This window comes from Polyodon spathula, chromosome 52 (assembly GCF_017654505.1).
Source record: "Polyodon spathula isolate WHYD16114869_AA chromosome 52, ASM1765450v1, whole genome shotgun sequence".
NCBI lineage: Eukaryota > Metazoa > Chordata > Actinopteri > Acipenseriformes > Polyodontidae > Polyodon > Polyodon spathula.
Window position 1 is genome coordinate 679,406 of NC_054585.1, and position 23,584 is coordinate 702,989.

General features: G+C 38.6%; 1 protein-coding gene across 2 annotated transcripts in view; it reads right to left on the reverse strand.

The window, feature by feature from the left end:
- Positions 1–23,584, reverse strand: part of LOC121307072 (multiple epidermal growth factor-like domains protein 9) — a 170,194-nt gene that overhangs the window by 57,845 nt on the left and 88,765 nt on the right. For both annotated transcript variants that reach the window (XM_041239182.1, XM_041239181.1), the window contains exon 3: positions 11,068–11,207. In XM_041239182.1, the coding sequence (XP_041095116.1) occupies positions 11,068–11,207 (140 nt within the window). The remainder of the gene's footprint in view (positions 1–11,067; positions 11,208–23,584) is intronic.

Sequence of the window (23,584 nt, forward strand, 5' to 3'; positions counted from 1 at the left end):
ACAAATCCTCGACAACCCACCTCCACTGGGTAAACTGGGACTCTCCATCCTCGCTGTTCCACTTCAGCAGCTAGTTGAGCATACCGAAGTTTCATCCTCTCATACGCCTCATCCATAGCATATTTAAAAAATTATATTTTATATATATATATATATATATATATATATATATATATATATATATATATATATATATATATATATATGGGTATTTTAAATATTCTATCCTGATTGGTCAAAATAGGTCACATTGGGGTGTTGATATTACAGCATATCACTGGCATATATCCATACACTAGAATTTAAAAACAAAAACGGCAGACATATTGGAATTTATCGACGACGAGATTTATGTAAATGTTGAACTTTTGGGAAACCAAAGTGTACATCAGATATTGAATGAACCGGAATCGGACACCAATGATTAAAGTCGTGAAAAAAAGCAAAAGTATTCAAATAAATTAAAAACTCGCCATTCTGATCGCTCTGTTCCTTCTCCCTGAACTACGGCGTTTCCCTATCCCATTTTGAAAATAAATAGTTTCTTAAAAATATCTCTTAAACTTTCAGCTTTTCACAAAAGATTTGGGTCCATCTTAAAAAATGTTTTGTTGACGTGCGCCCGCTGTCCGTTCTTCGGTCTGTCTGCCTGCTGCCACCGGACCCACCCCCTGCGCAACTGTGTGATCTGATGCTGAACATTTATAAATTCATCTCGACAGTTCCTGCCATAACTTTTAAATGTGTCCATGTACGTTGGTATCGTGTTTTCTGCTGTGCCCTGCATTGTTTAAAATTGTTGCTTAACACTGGCCCAGTACTTCTCCATGTTTCCAAGCTGTAAAAGTCAGTTTGATAAGTAACCGGGTATTCCATGCAAATAATGTCTTTCTCGCCACTGTGAAACTGCAGCACAAATCTGGTATGGATACCTCCTGTTACTACCCCGGAAAACAAAAGGATGATATAAAAAAAAAAAAAAAAATGCAACTCTCACCTGATACTATTGCAGGTCTTGTAAGGAATGGTCTGCGTGATTTAAAGGCAGTCTTATTTGTGCTGCATGATTTAAAGGCAGACTCATTTGTGCTGTGTCATGATGAAAATGGGTAGTAATATTTTACTTTAAAATGTAATGAATAAACCAGGAATTACAATTAGTGTAACGAATCAAAACTGCACTTTCAATGGCAATGTTCAATTCAACATCTGAAATATATATATATATATATATATATATATATATATATATATATATATATATATATATATATATATATATATATATATTTTAATTAATGCATTTTTGTTTTTGTTTTTTTATGTTTTAAGGGGCTATTTTTCATGCAGAGGTGAAAGGATATTTAGTAAAAATCAGTTTTTTGTTAATTAAAACTTGTTTTTACAGGGTTTTTTTACATTTTTATTTGTAATGTTGGTTGATCAATTTTATAAGCGCAATAAGGCACTTCAGGGTGCGGGATATCCACACGCCCTGGGCGGTTAAAGCCACTCGGCTTAACCTCCTGATTTATAACGCACCCGGGGCATGTGGATATTAGAGTATATCCCGCACCCTGTCGTGCCTTATGGCTCACAATATATATTAAATCAAGGGAAGTAATGTTAAAACTGTACATTGCATTAGTAAGACCTCATCTTGAATACTGTGTTCAGTTCTGGTCACCTTGCTATAAAAAAGATATTGCTGCTCTAGAAAGAGTGCAAAGAAGAGCGACCAGAATTATTCCGGGTTTAAAAGGCATGTCATATGCAGACAGGCTAAAAGAATTGAATCTGTTCAGTCATGAACAAAGAACACTACGCGTCGACCTAATTCAAGCATTCAAAATACTAAAAGGTATTGACAATGTCGACCCAAGGGACTTTTTCGACCTGAAAAAAGAAACAAGGACCAGGGGTCACAAATGGAGATTAGACAGAGGGGCATTCAGAACAGAAAATAGGAGGAACTTTTTTACACAGAGAATCGTGAGGGTCTGGAATCAACTCCCCAGTAATGTTGTTGAAGCTGACAACCTGGGATCCTTCAAGAAGCTGCTTGATGAGATTCTGGGATCAATAAGCTACTAACAACCAAACGAGCAAGATGGGCCAAATGGCTTCCTCTCGTTTGTTAACTTTCTTATGTTCTTATGTTCCATAATGCACAAGAACACACTGCAGTGCCTAAAGCTGGTTATAAACAGATCAAAAGTTTGCGTGCCTCCTCTGCAAATCAAAAGCAAGATTATGCTCCTCTTCTCCTTTAAAATAGACTTTTGGCTGTTCTGCAATTAAATTTTGTTTTGCACCCTACAGAGCAATTCTACAGCATGCTCAGCATATAAAGCACACAGTAAAGCAAAGCAGACAGACAGCATGCGCATGAGTGACGCGTGTGAAAACAGGTTCCAGTTCCATAGTTTTTGATTTGCAGATGTATGGCAACATTGTTTGCATGATGTCACGCAAACAAAGTGTGGAGTAGATCTGATGTACTTCTCAATAGGGGGTTTGGGTTGTATCTGCCTTAATAATTTCAGGTTTAACTGAGCTTATTGACTGCAGCACCCCACCATACAGTGGTATGCATTTCCACACGATGGAAAGCCTGCAGGCCTTCTGTATCCAAGCTGTACACAAGGAGGCTCCAGCAGGGACCATCATTATCACACCCACGCAACTGTGGGGCACACAAACAAACCCTGTTCCGTGTAGCTGATTGATCTCAAAACGTTGTCAAGCATGGTCTTAAAGGGTCCCAATGATTCAGCATCAACAACCTAACTACGCAACCCATTCCATACACTCACGTCCCAATAGCAGTGCTCAGTGCTCTTTCTTGAAAATTATTTTTTTTTTGTTGGGGTAAAATCAAGCAATGATTCCCCCCCCCCGCGTCCTTTCTGAGAACTGAAGCATGAAACTGAAAGCTTTGGTCACAATCTGAGTTATTCAAAGACTGATTTTCAAAGACTAAGTTCTGCTTTGGTAAATTAATTTGCTCTGATTCAATTATAATGGATAGCCTCAAGCTGTTTTTCAATAGTTCGTGCTCTGGGGAGTTTTTTTTTTTTTAATTTGATTACTGTCAAAATGTTAAAAACAAAAAAGTATAATTTCCATTGTTTTATTCAAAAAAAAGAGATGATGAAGGGAAGTGAAAGGTTATATTAGGTTAATATAATTCATGATTCTCTAGTTTATAATAGTGAGTGTTTGGCTGCAAAAACGAATGCGTGATACATATTGCAATTCTATTGAAAAATGTAAAACTGTGCATGCATTGGTATAACAATATAAAGTTTGGCGCAAAATATAATAAACATTGACTCAATTTAAAAACATCAGTGATGCAAAATGTAATACATTTTTTGTATCCTATTTCTTTTCAATGTTCCTGTCTTACTATGCAATTGTAAACTTTCTGTGCCTGTACAAATGTGTATTTATTTATTGAGTCTAAAAAGATTCTGCCCTCCTTTAACCTGTACATCAAGCAAAACATAAATATGGTACTGGAAGATGAATGAGTACCTAATACAATAATGAGCAGAAACAGATAATATATGGAATTTTTTGCTTTAGTTTGGATTGTCATTATTTAATTTTGAAAATATCTTATCATTAAAAACAAATGTGAAGATGGACAAGGAAACCTTGGAGCACTTTGTGACAATGGTGGCTGCTCATACAACACACAATAAATAGACACAGCACGCTAGTCAAGCTCCTGAGTGTCTCACACAGGGATTGGGATGCTTTTAAATGTCACCTTGCAGTCTAACTGCTGTTGGAATTTCATAAATCCAGACAGATTACCTAATAAAACAGTTATTATGTGTTCCTATTTTTTAGTATATTTTCCTGTAAAATATCCTCTAGAAAAAAAAAGAAATGACATGCATCTATGTGATACAGTGCACAGGAGTGCAACAATGGTGTTTATTTAATTTAGAAAATATTTCTCTTTTGGACAGTCTAATAGTTTTCACACTTGGGAGGGACCAAAGAAACAGAAGGTCTTGGGCGCTGACAGTAGAGCTGGGGAGTTATCATTTCTGACCATTGGTTTACAAGCTTTCTCACTGTTATGTAAAATTTCAGAATCCAGTCGCTACCAACTCACAAAAAAATAAAACATTTCCATGTGTTTTGGGAGAGGTTACCTGCCAGGAAGAAAGAGCTGACAAAATACTTCCCTTCATTTACTTTAACACATGTCTGAGAAAACAGACACACTAATGACCTTTTATCAGCTGCTGTGTCAACAATTTTCACACACTTGCAATTGTTTTTTTTTGAACAAGAAAAGTGCATCTATTTTTTTCCCGAAAGCCTTATTTTTGCATTTTCGAAACAGATAAAGGGCTAGCATTACAAAACATCTGGACAAGGACACCCATCAGACATTCACGGTTATAGGGACTGGACGGAGGACCCACTGTAACTTTCCTCAGAGCGCAGCGTCTCATTATCAAACACGCTGTCTGCAGGCACAGCTGGGTCAGCCTCACCATCCTCTTATCCAAAGTGTGTACAGAATGGTGACCTCTGGCATCAAAATGCACCTTCATAAAGTGCTCTGCTGGAGATCTCAATAACTGAGAGTGCTGCACCTCCTGGGTATTTACTGTGGCATCAGCTAAGCATTCCAAGCAAGTTTCAAGAGAAAAAATTAATGTACTGGTGGGATAACGACTGTTCTACTGAATGGCTGGGTGATATCCAGGCAAGTACTTAAAGAAACAAGCGCGGTCATCTCAAGATAGCTGTCAGAGATTCCTGACAAATCAACAGAGAAAAGGGGGTTCCAGATCAGTAAAATAGTAACCCATCAGCCTTAACATTTAAAATCATGGAATCAATTATAACTTAAGTAACTTCTAGGATCAAAAATAGTAATGGCATTATGAGACGGCCAGCATGGATTCAGGTTTATCCTGTCTCAGTATAAATCCTGGACATCGCTGAAGAGGTTACTGCAAGGACAGATACAAACAGAGCATATCAAAGTGCTGCATGAAAGACAAATCCTTAATATCACATCAGTGGGAATCCAAGGTAATACATGCACAAAGGTACAGAAGAACTGCTGAGCATTGTGAGACGAACATTTTTTTGCTAAGAAGCTCTGTTAAACTTCATTTTTACTGTTCAATCTTTTTCAAGTTACTGTTTTTGTAACAGTAAATCCACAAAATTGGACGGGTGTTTCAACATAAAATATAGAATATTTATTAACTGAGCATTTACTGAGTACAAACACAAGTAGCACCAAATGTCATAACCAGCTCCAGTAGCATATCTGCATAGTGCTGTACAGTACCTATAATTCCAACAGCAGCTTATTAAAGGGAAGTGCTAAATAAAACACAAACAACAAAATGTAGAAAATGTACCCAACTTTCACTAAAATAAGGCTTATGTGATTTTGAAATGCCACTTTTTGATATATTTGCTACTGCTTAATCTAAGTACATAATAAAAGATGTTGGTGGGTGGGGCTTCCGGGTGGCGCATCCTTAAAGGCACTCCTCGCGGAGTGCAGGATCGCCAGTTCGGTTCAGAGTGCAGGATCGCCAGTTCGGTTCGGAGTGCAGGATCGCCAGTTCAGTTCGGAGTGCAGGATCGCCAGTTGAGGTCCAGGCTATTCCACTGCTGGCCGTGGACGGGAGTTCCCTGGGGGCGGCGCACAATTGGCTGAGCTTAGGTCGTCCAGGGCATCTTTGGTTCACTGCACAGCAGCAAACCCTGTAAACTGGCGATTCCAAATTTAAAAAAAAAGAAAAGATTTGGTGGGAATTGAACTCGAACTTGTTCATGGCCCCGTTGCAACATTAACCTATTTTTATTCTAAAACCCAACATGACTTAATTTTTATTAGCAGTCTGATACTCTCTCGTCCCACCTTTTTTTCCTTCAGATATTTTTGCATAAGTCATAAATAAAAAATATGTCTATATATATATAAGTATTAATATTTCATGCAGTCATCTCTCCTGACCGCCTGCCAAGTTAGCCACGGTGCAGATCTTGGGTAAAACCAATAAGTTCATGTAGGGGGACTTTATTGTGATTGTTTATAAATGTGGCCCATCCTCTGAATACTTTTTCATTCTTACATTTTATTTTAAACTTTTTTTTTTTTTTTTTTAATTTTGTGGTTGCCAACTGTTTTTATAATTTTTTCTCCCAATTTGGAATAGCCAATTTTTATAAGGCTCAGCTCACTGCTACTACCCCCGTGCTGACTTGGGAATGGCGAAGATGAACAGATACTGTCCTCCAAAGCATGTGCTGTCAGCCGACCGCTTCTTTCTCAAACTGCAGGCCCACCATGCAGCCACCTCATAGCTGCAGCATCCGAGGACAGTGCAGCTCTGGACAGCTTACAGGCAAGCCCACAGGCGCCAGCCAGGCCAGACCACAGGTGAGCAGTGAGCCGAGGACACCCTGTGGAATAGCCTGGACTCGAATCGGCGACATCCAGCCAATAGGGCACATTCTGCACTCCACGAGGAGCGCCTTTACCAGATACGCCACTCAGGAGTCTATTTTAAACCCTTTAAAGACAAACTAGTGACAAATACAACAAGGTATTACACATATGTAATGACTGAACAAAAGTGGAAGGGAAAAATATATAGTTCCCCCCACCCCATATTCAAAGTGAGGGGCACGTGCCACTTCTGCCCCAAGGGTTACAGGGTTTTTGTTTTTGTTTTTTTTTAAATTACACAAAAAGCAATGAGTGTAGGGAATGAGTTACAAGCCATGTTGTTGCTGCTTCTTTAACGGAAACCTTTAGTGGTCCTGAAGTCAATTAATACTGGTGTCCTGAAAAAACTAATTCTTGTTTTTAACATTTCTCATTTTCTTATAGTCTCGATTTGTGAAGTTTATAATAATGACCGATTAATCACATTTGACATATTCTTTTAAAAACAGATTCATTGGATATTGTAATTTGACTATGGTTAATTGTTTTGTAAGCATATAAAAGGTATCTTGAATTTAGAGTCTGCTCTTCCACTTACTACAGCATTCCACAAAAGAACATACAGATGGATTTCCTTGGATTTTTCAGAGAGAGCTGATTACAGATTCTTTAGTTTAGAAACAATACGCAGATAGACAAGGAAACCTTTGAGCACTTCCTGCTGGCACCTCATATACTGTAACATATATTAAAGACACGGCTATCAGCCTGCTTTCAATCTCCGGAGAGCCTCACATAGAGATTATAAAATGTCATTTTACAGTATAAGATTCACTTACCATCCCACTATTGTTGTTTCCAGAGACCAGGCATACAAGTAAACTAATAAAAATAAGAATAATGACCTGTTCCTATATTTTACTAGCTGAGAAAAAAAAAAAAGTACTTTAGAAAAAGGAAATGACACACATGTATACCATGTATCACCAGTGCGCAGGAGGGTGACAGTTATTTTGTATAGAAAATGTTTGTGTCAATAATATACAGTAGCAGACACAAGTATTGGCAACCTGCACTTAATCTAACATAATTCAAGAAAACATGAGAAATACAGGCATTTAGTGAACATTGGCTTGTAATTAACATGACAAAGACCAAAATACACAATTTCTGGTAGTTTAAGAATCTTTATAAAAAAAACAAAAGCACTTCAGTAATTTCAAATACACCACCCCCTCGATATATCGCGGCTGTCGGGGTCCAAAATAAATCTGCTATCTATCGAGGGCCGCGATACAGCAAGGGACCCATAGAAAAACAAACAGGCTAACAAATAAATACTGTACAACCACTCCCTCGTTTTATCGGGGGCGTCAGACTGCTTTTTCTAATTTTTCATATAAGGGTTTAGCTTCTCATCAACTTCAGTCTCCAATTCATTTCATGAGTCTTCCTCTCGTTTCTCAAATGCACAAACCCGCTGCTTTCCATTACCAACAACACAGGAGGCTTGTTGCTAGGGAGTTGAAGTCACCGCCTTGTGGCTTCTGCTATTGCACTGCTGCCACACGTGAACACCTTGTTGGCTGAAACAAAAACCGATTCAGCGGGTAGATATTTAATTTGCTTTGTGTTATTGTGCAATATATATGTATATGAGTAACAGTACAATATTAATGCTTTGATTTTAATTGTTTTGTATCATGTTGTTTGTGATGTGCAGTACAAAATAAAACGAACAGTAATTCTAAGTGCCTATGTATATTGCAGCTAGGCGGCAGGCATATGAAGTTAGACAGTAAAAATGGGGCGCCAACTCAATTTTGCACACAGAGGGTGCTCTCGTCCATGGCCTGAATACTGACAACGGTAATCAGGAGACACAGGGTTACCAACTCAGGTAGAAACAGTCACAGTTCAATGCACAAGCAAATGCTGAAAATAATATTCCATAACCAAAGGCGAAAGCAAAACACAGTAATAAACCTACAAAAGGTGCTGCCCCTGGCAGTGTTCTGTAGCCGTCGCTATTCAATGCGGCGCTGATATTATTTGTGCGTTGCTATTCCCTTGCTATAACTCTCGGGGTTGTCCAGACCTCCCCAGGTACTTCTACACGTCCCACTCGGGTACGTAATAATCAATCCCATTTGTTTGGCAACGGCTGTCTTCCTCAGCCACTCTTGCTTGCCCCTTTTCTTTCTCCAGACAATGGTGTTCGATTATGGTTTTTAATCCAGGGTTTGTTTTTGTTTGTCAACACAGCTCCAGGTCTCTGTTCCTAAAAGAGCAAGACCGAGGAACTAGCAAAGGGTTATTTTTACAGGTCTAGCGACCCTCCAAGGCCTGCCTTCCAATAACTCAGAGAGGAGATACCCATACCCTCACCCAACCTTTCCGTGTCACTGCCGTGACTGACAGGCAGATCTTACAGGGCTGCTGCCCTCCCCTCCAGGATCGTGCATGCGTCAGATAGCCTGCTCAGATCTCACCCTGCTACAGACGCCAATACTTTTGTCATGAAAAAATATATGAAATTGCTTAAGTGCTTTTGTTTTTTTATAAAGATTGTTTACTACCAGAAATTGTGTATTTTGGTTTTATTATTTGTCATATTAATTAGTTGTATGTTCACTAAATGCCTGTTTTCTTGAATGATCTTATATTAAGTGTAGGGTGCCATTACTTTTGCAACTGTACATAAAGCAACATTCTTTTTTTTTCTCCTCATTTCCTTGGCATGATGCTATTATACATAACAACAGTTGCCAGTGTTTGTGAATGTCCTGGGTGAGGATCTCTGCCTCCACACAGGTCTCATAGTCTATACCAGAGTTTAGCAGCATCACTAGATGAATGGATTGTTTGGTTCTCTAGCCTGCACCTCACTGTGGCTTGGGTTTTAATCTGTGCTATTCCAATCTCTCCTCATGAATATTCAAGTCTCGCTCATCAATACAAACCTGAAAGAGACAAAGCACTCAAAACAACCAGGAGCATGGGGTTATCATGCTTGGAAAGGGGCATCTCCTAGCTTTTAAGAAGATTAATACACAGAAAGAGAAACTGTATCTTCTGAATTAAACACATTGTAGCAACTACAATGGATAAAGGTACTCTGGTTTATGATTATACACTGCATATTTCACCTAAAGTATTAAGAATCTGTCAGCAGTAATGTAATACCACCCAGCAGATATATTGTTTTAACACTTCTGAAATTACCTGCTTTTTTTTTGCTTTTTTACTGTTATTAAGACTAACAATTTAACTAGGGAAGTGTTTTTTCTATATTTAAATAATCACCCTTTTCTTCTGGTATTTTAAATGTATTATTTTTGATTGCTTTCATGTATTTTAAATACTATTAGACTGGCCTTTATGAAAGCTCAGTTCACATCTATTGGACAGGAAATGCTAAACAAAGACAAAATTGGTCAAAAAATATTGTATTATCCACCAGAACCAGCCAATCAATAATGTGCAACTTTGCAGAAAAACAGTCATGTGCCTGCCACTGCTGCATTAGCCAATCACAGCCTCTCAGCTCGACTGGAGCTCAGCATCTTTGACAGCAACAAACCGAGAGACGGACAGGTCAGTAATATTGCTACATTCAGACACTGTATCTGGCACTATCCAAATAAACTATAAGCAACTCTGACAAGTAAAAAGTTATTTTTTTATATTTGTTTAATAAAGTTATTTATTTATGTATTTATTCTGTCTACTCTTTGGACACTATCCCCAGGCACTCTTTCAAAGAATAACAAGGCTGCAACCCAGGGGTCACACTAAAATACTAGCACAGGTCCAAATGGTGCCCTTGCTAAATATGATGTTGGGTTGAATGGAGCAAGCAAACCCACCAGAGATACAAGAAAACAGAGTCATATTTGGGACATAAATTGTACCACTAGTTTAAAGGGGAAAGATCTCACTAATGGTCTAATTTCATCAAGAACATACAGACAGTAGTTCTTTTGATTTATCAGTGGTGAGGGTATGAAATGGGCTACCTAGTATTGTTTCTGAGAAGACACAGCCTGACAAGGCCAGGAACCAGATGCGCTTAGATGGGCCAAATTTTATGCACACGGTAAATAGTTTTCTGGCATTTAATGTAAACAGTTCCCTGGTGTTTAATGCATATAGTTCTCTGGCATTTTATGCACAGAAAACAGTTCTCTGGCATTCTATGTAGTTAGTTCCCTGGCACATCGATTGTTTATAGTTCCCCCCCACAACTTAAGGAGCAAAACACACATCTCCTCATAAGAAAATGACAGTTAACATAAAAGTTAACTTGGCCACCAGGTTTTAAAAGCTAGTGGCCAAACGGCCACCAGCAAACAAAGTGATTTGTCCCACCCTGGTGGAGGGGCTTTTTTATATGAACAATAAGATGCATGAGTTACATACTGTAATACAGTACTTTATTAGCTAAGAATACTGTGAAAAATATTTCTTAATAATGACTGCTTTGATTAGAACTAATATTGAACTAACTTACCTAAGGTACTGTAACAATAGGCAGGCCAAGATTTGTTCTATTTGTTCGCATTTATTTGGGTAGAAATTCATGGCATTGTGGAAAGTTGACATGCTTTGTAAACACCTACCTGACTGAGGCAGACAGGAACTTGAGTGATTGTTGCATTGACATGGTTGACATCCAGTGTCACTGAATCGGAAATAGCCAGGCTGGCACTCATCACACTTGGAACCGTAAACTCCCTTTTTGCATGTGCAAATACCAGAGCTGCAAGAGACAACATGAAGAACATTATAGTACACTGGACCAATACGGAAATATAAACCAGAAGAATTCTGCAGAATGTCAAACAGTTTTGGCAGTGATCATTTGAGAAACCCGTTTGGGGGTTAAGCTTCTACATGGTAGAAAATAGATACCGTAATCTCTACGTAATGGAACACCTCCTAAGAGAATACTTTGCCTAAGGGAACACCCTTGTGGTGAAACAGATTGTTCCTATTGTTGAGTCCGGCTAAAGGAACAGGAGCTTTGCTTAAAAGAATACCTTCTTGGCATTGATAGTGATTGGTTCACAATGGATACGGTACTGGTTTGTAAAAAAGTGATTTGTCATCGCGAGAGTATCTTGAGGGACACTGATTGGTTTATTCAATCTTTCCAGAACCGGCGTCATATCACTGAATTGTTTTATAGTTTGATTTCCACAAATGCATCTCATTGTTACAAAATGGCACGTAAACCAATGGCAATACGCTGTGCTGTTTCTCTTGCTACACAAAGTTGGAAATTGCCGGACAATTTGGTGTTCACCATTCTGGTGAGTTGCTTCACCATTCTGTTAAATAATGTGCATGTCTTGTATATTGCTGCTGCACTTTGTAATGTCTGTAGGTGTGCTGTGTTCATTTAGTTTCACAGTTAGTTTATTAACGTTAAGATAACTATAAGTAACAGCCATTATTTTTGCCTCTGCTACTGTGACAGCCCAAAAAACACCTGCCAGCTAATTTCAGAGTGCATAGCGATTTAAGCTTTTTGACTGTGTTGTTTTGCTTTGGTTTTATTAAAGTTAGTGTGGCTGGTACTTTATTATTATAGTGTATTAACACACACTTGCCTACTGTTTTGCTTTTACTTACTCAGTTAATTTCTTATGATGATGTTAAAGAAAAACTACATGTTATTATACAGTAATAAAATGAGCAGGAGACATTACTCAAGGTTTTCATTTAGTAACCATCTCTCTAAGACATGATTTGATCTTTGCTTCCTTCACTAAAACACACAGTATTGACACTGAGAATTAAATGAACGCGGATTTCCCAAAGGAACTGCATGTATGTTTGCCAACCCTGTGTCTTTACAATGAGGGAATGATAGGAGGGGAAGAGGAATGACAGAAAGGAATGACCATTTTTACTATGATGGGTGAGGGAACAGCACAATGTACTAGGCTACATCTCAGAGCAAGACTAGCCAGATAGAGAAATAATGTACAGGTCAATATCTGAGTATTGAGGGAGTCAGTATGTGTTATTGAAATTCAGTATGTCTATTGAATTGGGCTGAGATTCAGAGGCAATTCATCTAAATTACTGAGACTGTGGTTGTCTGACTGTGCAATAAAATCCAGGAAATCATAAAGATTCAGTGTGCATATGTTAAAGTTCTTCAGGTTTTTCCCTGCAGAACGGTCCCTTATGGGAACAGTAGATCTTCTTTAAGTGGTATCCCTATTAGGCCTCACAACAAAAGGAGTGACAGTGTGGGAGAAGTACAGTCGAGAAGTACAGAGCAGTTAGAAGCAGTTTGAAAGCAGGTTGACAGCTGCAGAAACTAAACTAAAAACTTACAAAAAAAAAAAAGGAAATTGATCTTCAAACCAGTAATCTGTGACACCTGCATGATGTGGGAAATCTGAGAACACCCAGCAGATCACTGAAAACGTGTACAGGCTCCTAGAACGAACAGGAGACAACACTGGAAGAGATAGGACACAATCACTGCAAAACTAATTCAGCGAGCTAGGAAGGAAATTGAAAGACAAGACCAAGACCGGTATTTTCTGGGATACTGCTGGTACAATATGGAAAATTGGAAATACATAATCAAAATGCATGACTGAAATCGTGGTGAACACAGGAAGACTTCACCTTCCTTGAACATTGAACCACATTCTAAACAAGAACTATCGATACAGGCGGGGCGGACTGCACAAATATAAATGAGAACCGATCTACTTGGAGAAAGGGTCCCCAAGGAGGTTCAGAAGCATTTAAACTAGAAAGGAAAGGGGGGAGGGGGGGGGGGGGGGGAATCAACAAAGTAAACAGAAGGGAAACACATCAAAACAAAGGCAACAACTCAGGTAAAATAGCCATTAAATGTATTTATGTAAATACTAGAGAGAAAGTAAATGTTATAACTTGAAGCTACTGCACTAACAAGTAACTACAATGTGATAGGTGTTACAGAAACTTGGTTATCCGAGAGTGATGAGAGAGACTAATATAATATTAGTGGGTATACACTGCACAGGAAAGACAGTCAGGACAGAAGAGGCGGAGGGGTAGAGCTATATCAAAAATAGTCTTGAAGCCCTGGTGTTAAATCTGGAAGAAGAAAACAACGCAGAATCAATAAGGGTCTGAATAAATGGACACAAATTCAAAGGGCATAATAATAGGTGCATGCTATAGACCGCCAAATTCAGACGCCAAGCAAAATAATCTGTTATACAATGACATTAGAAATGCATGCAGCAAAGGAGAAGCCATATTAATGGGGGATTTCAACTCCTGCCGTATAAAATGGGAAAACCTGATGGGGAGCATGACAGATGAAATAGAAATGGTGGAAATTACAAATGACTCCTTCCTAACGCAATTTGCCAAGGCACCAACTAGAGGGGAGGCATGACTTGATTTAGAACATAAGAACATAAGAAAGTTTACAAACGAGAGGAGGCCATTCGGCCCATCTTGCTCGTTTGGTTGTTAGTAGCTTATTGATCCCAAAATCTCATCAAGCAGCTTCTTGAAGGATCCCAGGGTGTCAGCTTCAACAACATTACTGGGGAGTTGATTCCAGACCCTCACAATTCTCTGTGTAAAAAAGTGTCTCCTATTTTCTGTTCTGAATGCCCCTTTTTCTAAACTCCATTTGTGACCCCTGGTCCTTGTTTCTTTTTTCAGGCTCAAAAAGACCCTTGGGTCGACACTGTCAATACCTTTTAGAATTTTGAATGCTTGAATTAGGTCGCCACGTAGTCTTCTTTGTTCAAGACTGAACAGATTCAATTCTTTTAGCCTGTCTGCATATGACATGCCTTTTAAGCCTGGAATAATTCTGGTCGCTCTTCTTTGCACTCATTCTAGAGCAGCAATATCTTTTTTATAGCGAGGTGACCAGAACTGAACACAATATTCAAGATGAGGTCTTACTAGTGCATTGTACAGTTTTAACATTACTTCCCTTGATTTAAATTCAACACTTTTCACAATGTATCCGAGCATCTTGTTAGCCTTTTTTATAGCTTCCCCACATTGTCTAGATGAAGACATTTCTGAGTCAACAAAAACTCCTAGGTCTTTTTCATAGATTCCTTCTCCAATTTCAATATCTCCCATATTGTATTTATAATGTACATTTTTATTTCCTGCGTGCAGTACCTTACACTTTTCTCTATTAAATGTCATTTGCCATGTGTCTGCCCAGTTCTGAATCTTGTCTAGATCATTTTGAATGACCTTTGCTGCTGCAACAGTGTTTGCCACTCCTCCTACTTTTGTGTCGTCTGCAAATTTAACAAGTTTGCTTACTATACCAGAATCTAAATCATTAATGTAGATTAGGAATAGCAGAGGACCTAATACTGATCCCTGTGGTACACCGCTGGTTACCACACTCCATTCTGAGGTTTTTCCTCTAATCAGTACTTTCTGTTTTCTACATGTTAACCACTCCCTAATCCATGTACATGTGTTTCCTTGAATCCCAACTGCGTTCAGTTTGAGAATTAATCTTTTGTGAGGGACTTTGTCAAAAGCTTTCTGGAAATCTAAATAAACCATGTCATATGCTTTGCAATTATCCATTATCGATGTTGCATCCTCAAAAAAATCAAGCAAGTTAGTTAGACACGATCTCCCTTTCCTAAAACCATGTTGACTGTCTCCCAGTACCCTGTTACCATATAGGTAATTTTCCATTTTGGATCTTATTATAGTTTCCATAAGTTTGCATATAATAGAAGTCAGGCTTACTGGTCTGTAGTTACCTGGTTCAGTTTTGTTTCCCTTTTTGTGGATCGGTATTACGTTTGCAATTTTCCAGTCTGTCGGTACAACCCCTGTGTCAAGAGACTGCTGCATGATCTTGGTTAGCGGTTTGTAAATTACTTCTTTCATTTCTTTGAGTACTACTGGGAGGATCTCATCCGGCCCAGGGGATTTGTTTATTTTAAGAGCTCCTAGTCCCTTTAACACTTCTGCCTCAGTTATGCTAAAGTTATTTAAAACTGGATAGGAACTGGATGACATGTGGGGCATGTTGTCAGTATCTTCCTTTGTAAAAACTTGTGAAAAGTAATCATTTAACATATTTGCTATTTTTTTTTCTTCATCTACGATTTTGCCATTTGTATCTCTTAAACATTTAATCTCCTCTTTGAATGTTCTCTTGCTGTTGTAATATTGGAAAAACATTTTGGAATTGGTTTTAGCTCCCTTAGCAATGTTCATTTCTATTTCTCTCTTGGCCTTTCTAACTTCCTTTTTGACTTGCGTTTGCAGTTCTGTGTACTCTTTCTGCGTACTTTCTTTTTGGTCCTTTTTTAATGCTCTGTAAAGTGCCTTTTTTTGCTGAATATTTTTTTTTAATTGATCTATTAAACCATTTTGGCAATTTAGTTTTACATTTAGATTTGTCTACTTTAGGGATATAATTGTTTTGTGCCTCTAGTACTACATTTTTGAAGAACAACCATCCTTCTTCTGTGGGTGTTTTCTCTATTTTACTCCAATCTACTTCTGTTAGTCTCTGTTTCATACCTTCATAGTTTGCTTTTCTAAAATTGTAAACCTTAGCTTTAGTCATTTCTTTTGGGGATTTAAAAAACACTTCAAATGAGACCATGTTGTGGTCTGAGTTTGCCAGTGGTTCTCTGACCTCTGTTTTAGTTATTCTATCTTCGTTATTTGAAAAGACTAAATCAAGGCATGCCTCCCCTCTAGTGGGTGCCTTCACAAATTGTGTTAGGAAGCAGTCATTTGTCATTTCCACCATTTCTATTTCATCCTTCGCGCTACCCACCGGGTTTTCCCATTTTATTTGGGGGAAGTTGAAATCCCCCATTAGTATGGCTTCTCCTTTGCTACACACATTTCTAATGTCATTGTATAACAGATTATTTTGCTCACCGTCTGAATCTGGCGGTCTATAGCATGCTCCTATTATTATGCCTTTTGAATTTTTGTCCGTTATTCTGACCCATATTGATTCGGTTTTATTTTCTTTGTCCAGGTTTAACACCTGGGCTTCAAGACTGTTTCTTATGTATAGCGCTACCCCTCCTCCTCTTCTGTCCTGCCTGTCTTTCCTATACAGTGTATACCCACAAATATTAAATTCGTCCCCATCACTCTCAGACAACCAAGTTTCTGTAACACCTATCACATCATAGTTACCTGTTAGTGCAGTAGCTTCAAGTTCTAGAATTTTGTTTCTGATACTTCTAGCATTTAGATAAATACATTTAATGGTTGTCTTACCTGAGTTGTTGTTCTTGTTTTGATGCGGTCTCCCTTCTGTTTTTTTGTTGATTTCTCCCCCCTTCCTTTCTAGTTTAAATGCTTCCGAACCTGCTCGAGGATCTTTTCTCCGAGTAGACTAGTTCCCTTGTTATTTAAATGCAGTCCATCCCGTCTATACAGATAGTCCTCGTTGTAGAATGTGGTCCAATGATCAAGATAGGTGAAGCCTTCCCGTGTGCACCACGTCTTCAGCCATGCGTTTTGATTAATTATTTCCAGCTGTCCATATGGTCCTTTGCAAGGTGCGGGTAGTATACCAGAAAATACCACAGTTTTGGTTTTCTCTTTTAATTTCCTTCCTAGCTCTCTGAATTTGTTTTGCAGGGATTTTGGTCTGTCTCTTCCAATGTTGTTTGTACCAATGTGGACGACTACTACCGGGTCGTCTCCTGTTCGTTCCAGGAGCCTGTCCACGTTCTCAGTGATGTGCTTGACCGAGGCTCCCGGAAGGCAGCACACTGTTGTAGTAAGGGGGTCCAAACTGCGAATTGAACTTGCTGTGTTTCTCAATATGGAGTCCCCAACAATCATGACCTCCCTTCTTTTTGCTGTCTGGTCACCACTGTCAATAGGGTCCTGGATGTTGTTCCTTTCATTCTCTTGTTGTTGGTTCTGCTCATCAAAATTCTGAAGTGACTCAAATCTGTTGGTTGTTTTGATTTCTGGTGGTTGTGTTTGATGAAGTTTCTTTTTTTCCCTGCTTCTGCCTACCTGAACCCAGCTGTTCTGACCTTCTATCTCCCTGGTGGCTTTCAGTCTGTTAGGGGTGATGCAGACTTCCATGAATTGTGGGTGTGCCAGTTCCTCAAGATCCTGTTGCTGTCTCACTTCTTCCAGCTCCATTTCTAGCATACTTACTAGTTTATGCAAATCCTGGATCGCGCGGCACTTTACGCACACTTGGTTTAGCTCCGCTGGGTTTTCTCGGATTTCCCACATCAAGCAGGTGTCACAGATTACTGGCTTGAAGACCATGTTGAGGTTTTTTTTTTTTTTGAAGTTTAGTTTCTTGTGCAGCCGTCAACCTGCTTTCAAACTGCTTCGAAACTGCTCTGTACTTTTCCACGCCTGTACTTCTCCCACTCGCTGTCGCTTCCACTCGCTGTCGCTGGGAAGACTGTCTCGTTTAACTGCGTTGTTCTGCTGTGCTGTTGGCTCCTCCCCTCGCCCGTGTCTCAAAACGGCGCTGAATTTGAATCAGCTGCTCCGAGTTTCAGCTTGTTTGTTATCAGAAAAACACACGCGGCTGTTTGACTTTGAGCTGCTGCCGTGTTTCCCCAATGTCCTCTGTTTTCTGATTAAAGCAATTCAAGATGCAATTTCTCCTTTCTGCTTCGAAACTGCTCTGTACTTTTCCAAGCCTGTACTTCTCCCACTCGCTGTCGCTGGGAAGACTGTTGACACCACAAGCAGGCACGCTTTGCTTCCTTCTGAACAAACCAGCATATTTAGTCTTTTCACCACAACATGATCTCATTTGAAGTGCTTTTTAAAACCGAAAAAGTAATTACTAAAGCTAAGGTTTACAATTTTAGAAAGGCAAACTATATATATATATATATTCGTATGAGCTTAACATGCAGCCTACAGCACTCAGTATTCCCAGGTGGTCTCCCATCCAAGTACTAACCTAGCCCAACATTGCTTTGCTTAAGCATTGCATGGTAAGTTCGATTTGAAGAGCTTTTTGCCGTCCGAGACGTTGCCCAGGGGTCACTACAAAGAAGTAGCTCTTCTTGACCCCCAGGCAAACTATGAAGGTATGAAACAGAGACTAACAGGATGGAGTAAAATAGAGAAAACATCCACAGAAAAAGGATGTTTTTAAAAATTTAGTACTAGAGGTGCAAAACAATTACATCCCAAAAGTAGACAAATCTAAATCTAAAACAAAATTGCTAAAATGGTTTAATTAAAAAAAAAAAGATTCAGTGAAAAAGGGCACTTTCCAGAGCATTTAAAAGGGACCAAAAACAAAGTACAGAAAGAGTACTTGGAACTGCAAAATGCAATTAAAAAAAGGAAGTTAGAAAGGCCAAGACGGAGACAGAAATGAGCATTGCTAAGGGGGCTAAAGCCAATTCCAAAATGTTTTTCCAATATTATAACAGCAAGAAAACATTCAAAGAGGAGGTAAAATGTCTATGAGATACAGATGGCAAAATCACAGACAAAGATAGCAAAATAACAACTATATTAAATGATTACTTTTCACAAGTTTTTACAAAGTAGGATACAGACAACATGCCCCACATGCTGACCTGTTCCTATCCAGTTTTAAATAACTTTAGCATAACAGAGGCAGAAGTGTTAAAGGGACTAGGAGCTCTTAAAATAAACAAATCCCCTGGGCCAGACGAGATCCTCCCAATAGCACTCAAAGAAATGAAAGAAGTTATTTACAACCCACTAACCAAGATCATGCAACAGTCTCTTGACACAGGGGTCGTACTGACAGACTGGAGAATTGCAAACATAATACTGATCCACAAAAAAGGAGACAAAACCAAACCAGGTAACTACAGACCAATAAGCCTGACTTCCATTACATGTAAATTTATGGAAACTATAGTAAGATCCAAAATGGAAAATTACCTATATAGTAACAGTATCCTAGGAGACAGTCAGCATAGTTTCAGGAAAGGGAGATCATGTCTAACTAACCTGCTTGATTTTTTTGAGTGGAGTACCACAGGGATCAGTATTAGGTCCTTTCCTATTCCTAATCTACATTAATGACTTAGATTCTGGCATAGTAAGTGTTACATTTGCAAATGACACACAAATAGGAGGAGTGGAAAACATCATTGCAGCCGTAAAGGTCATTCAAAATGATCTAGACAGCATTCAGAACTGGGCAGACACATGGCAAATGACATTTAATATAGAAAAGTTAAAGGTACTGCACACAGGTAATACAAATGAGCATTATAAATATCATATGAGAGATACTGAAATTGAAGAAGGAATCTATGAAAAAGACCTAGGAGTTTATGTTGACTCAGAAATGTCTTCATCTAGACAATGTGGGGAAGCTATAAATAAGGCCAACAAGATGCTTGGATACATTGTGAAAAGTGTTGAATTTAAATCAAGGGAAGTAATGTTAAAACTGTACAATGCACTAGTAAGACCTCATCTTGAATATAGTATTCAGTTTTGGTCACCTCGCTACAAAAAGGATATTGCTGCTCTAGAAAGAGTGCAAAGAAGAGAGACCAGAATTATTCTGGGTTTAAAAGGCATGTCATATGTAGACAGGCTAAAAGAATTGAATCTATGCAGTCTTGAACAAAGAAGACTATGCAGCGATCTGATTCAAGCATTCATAATTCTAAATGGTATTGACAACGTCAACTCAATGGACTTTTTCAACCTGAAAAAAGAAACAAGGACCAGGGGTCACAAGTGGAATTAGGTATAGGGGCATTCAGAACAGAAAATAGGAGGCACTTTTTTTACACAGAGAATCATGGGAATCTGGAACCAACTCCCCAGTAATGTTGTTGCAGCTGACACCCTGAAGCTGCTTGATGAGATTCTGGGATCAATTAGCTACTAACAACCAAAACGAGCAAGATGGGCCAAATGGCTTCCTCTTGTTTGTAAACTTTCTTATGGTTCTCACCGCACTGCGAGTAAGAATACTCGGTCAGCAGATTCAGGAAAGGAGAAAGTCTTTGCTGCTAAGAACTCCAAAAGGTCTTTTAAGAAAACCTGAAATTCAGACAGAACTAAATGTATCTAGAATATTTCCTGTATTTGCAGGTTTTACTGCTCAGAATTATGACTTTTACTGGCAACTACACTCCAAAACCTCTGTCTCCAATATTACTGTACCTTCGCTGCAAAAAGCATGACTAATGCTGACCTACAAGATATCATATTTATACAGATCAAACCCAAATTTAGTGGAGTAGTGTTTTTAGCAGTACTCCAATTTATTATGGAATTTGCTCTAGGTTTAAAAATAACAAAACCAGGACTATTGCCTGTTTTTTTTGTTTTTTTAGAGTAGAAATACATGACTTGTATATTTTATACTATTGCTCAAATCAGCTGTACAATACCTTATTTTATAACCCCACAGCCTGGTCTATCTCATGTTATCTCATTGTAACCACATGCTGTAGTGCGAGTGTTCTCCAGTGCAGCATTCTAGAAGCCGTCTTTCTCTGTGTTATTCCCAGAAGTTAATGATCATTGATCGTTGAGGTTATAGGGTAAGTGCACTGCTCAGAAAGGAGGGGGTTGTAGTCATATACTCCCTGGAAGCCCTGTATTTCTAGATGACTGAAATAATCTTTTAATGGCCAAACCATACAAGCCCTATGCCATTGTTTTATAAATAAAGTACAATGGTAAAAAGCTAGACTAGGATCTCCCGGTGTATACTCAGGGAGGGCGCCACCTCTGAATTTGTTTTAACTACTGAATATACACATGATTTGTCTGCTGTTGTAACTGCAGACAGAAACTTTGGCATAGCTGCAACCTTCTGGCTGGAAGATCATACTGGATGCTGTCTCTCTTTGTAACAGCTTTTGTTTGACATTGGCAAGCAGTGACATACACTGCACTTGACAAGCAGATTCAGTGCTAGGGCTCAGTTACTGTTTGCACTGGTACTGGCATCTAAAAAAAAAATAACCTCAACCTAGGACCTATAGAAAACTCTCAAGAAGTTGTAATGCCATCTTAAAATCGGGGCTCGGCCACAAATTCACTAAATAACAACATCATGTTAAACAAAAGCATTAACAGCTTGAAATTCTGAGCAATTTAATTACGATCTTAAATCAAATAATCAAACAAATATAATAACCTGTACACTACATCAAAATCCTTGATAAATGATAGGGAGAGTGGAGCACGTAAAAGTACTTTTGTAGCTAAAATAAAAAAAACATTTCATAAATTCGATGCGTCGTGCATTCATATTTACTATTGAGATGCGCAGTTTAAAGAAACACTTATAGAAACCATGAATTTTCATTCAAGAACATGACATCTGATGCTAAAAATAGTTCTGAGTTTGCTTGACTTGCCTCCCGGGAGGTCTGTTACAGCTTCACTTTCTGGGTCCTTTCACCCTACCACTGTTATTAGGGTCAAAGCATCAAGTACCTGATATCAGGTCTTAAATGAAAATAGGTTTTCTTTATCAAACTGCGCATTTCAGATTTACACAGTGGATGTGCAAAAATATAAAAGAATAATTTTGTTTGCTATAACCATTTTGAATAAGAATATTGTTTTGTGCTTAAGAAAATACAAATTCTATGTGTTATCATGAAACTGACTGGGATTGGGTTGCCATAGTTACAGCTCATGTCTTCAGTATAAGCAACGTTTTGGTGCTTTACAACTATGTGCCTTGGGACTAAAGCAGGCAAAAGGGAACATTGCTACTGAAATTGCAACTCATCTCGCTAATCTGCAACCAAGAGTCATTGGTTAAAGAAAGAAAGGCAATAGTATGAAATGTATATGTTAGCAATTGCAATGGTATTACAAAATGCATTAATACAGTATGTAAACCTACATTACAATCAACACATACAGAGAGAGATGAATTTGAAATGACAGATTTGGGCATTTGCTGTTTTGTGTTGCTTTTTCACTAATATCTTGATACTCTATAGAAGCACAATAATCGTCCCATCAATGTCCAATGCATGCAAAGGGTTTTAACAAGACATTATCTATTATGCCTTTACTACCAATACAGAACTGGGTTGTTCTGCAGTGGTAACAAATGAATGTTGTGTAGCCTGCACCACACGAGCGGCGAAGAGAGGTAAAACAGGCGACAAATATTAATCTGTATTTGTCCCAATACTTGTTTGGAGGGTAGAATATTGTGTTTACTAACAGTACAAAAAAGGAAGAAATGAGTCTAGAAAAATATCATTGCTTGTATTAATTTTGGCATGTTGGGATTACTGAGTCTCCCTTTTTTGTAAGAGAGGTGTACAAGGGCATTACACTTTACTGATCCTGTGATATGAACAAAGCTCTCTTATCTGGAGGGAGGAAAATATACTTGATGAAATGCTTGTAGTTTATGGCAGCAATCCTTACTGTGAACATTAAACCTTTGTAGATCAAAAGGAGACAGTATGCTGTGTCAAAGTCTGGAGTGGCATTTGTCTATACAGCACTTCAAATGGAAAGAATATTTACTTGTTACCCAAACGTCAGATTAAGAACAAGGAGACTATTCAACCAGTCAGTGCTTGTCCTGTTCCAAGTAGCTATGATCTCAGAACTTCATCCTGTCGATTCTTAAAGGATCCCACTGACATGGCTTGGTAACCCATTCCGTACACTCACGACTACGGGTATGTGAAAAAACCTCTGAGCAGTCTGTTTCCACTGATCTCTGGTCCATATCTCTGTGCTATGCTTGTAATATTGGCTAGGATTAACTTTGTTGACTCATTTTAGGATTTTAAAGAGTTCAAGTCTCCCCCAATCCTTGTAGTCCTGGCATTAGTTGAGTTACTGTTTGCTGGACACAAAGCTGCTACGTCCTTTTTGTAGGATGGGGACCAACATTTACATCAGTATTCCATGTGTGGTCTCACCAGTGCATTAAACAACCTAAACATTACACCCCTTGATTCTGTATTCTACGCTTTTGACTATATGACCTGGTTATAACCAGTAGTTGTTGTTGGCTAACTCTTCCACTGGATTTCAAATTGAAATGTTGGCTCGTTTCCAGTGGTTCCAATATTTCAATTTTCGTACCCTGTCCTCATTATTTAAGAATACCAGGGTGAGACAAGAAGCTTTCTCACAAGAGGGTGAATTTACAAATTG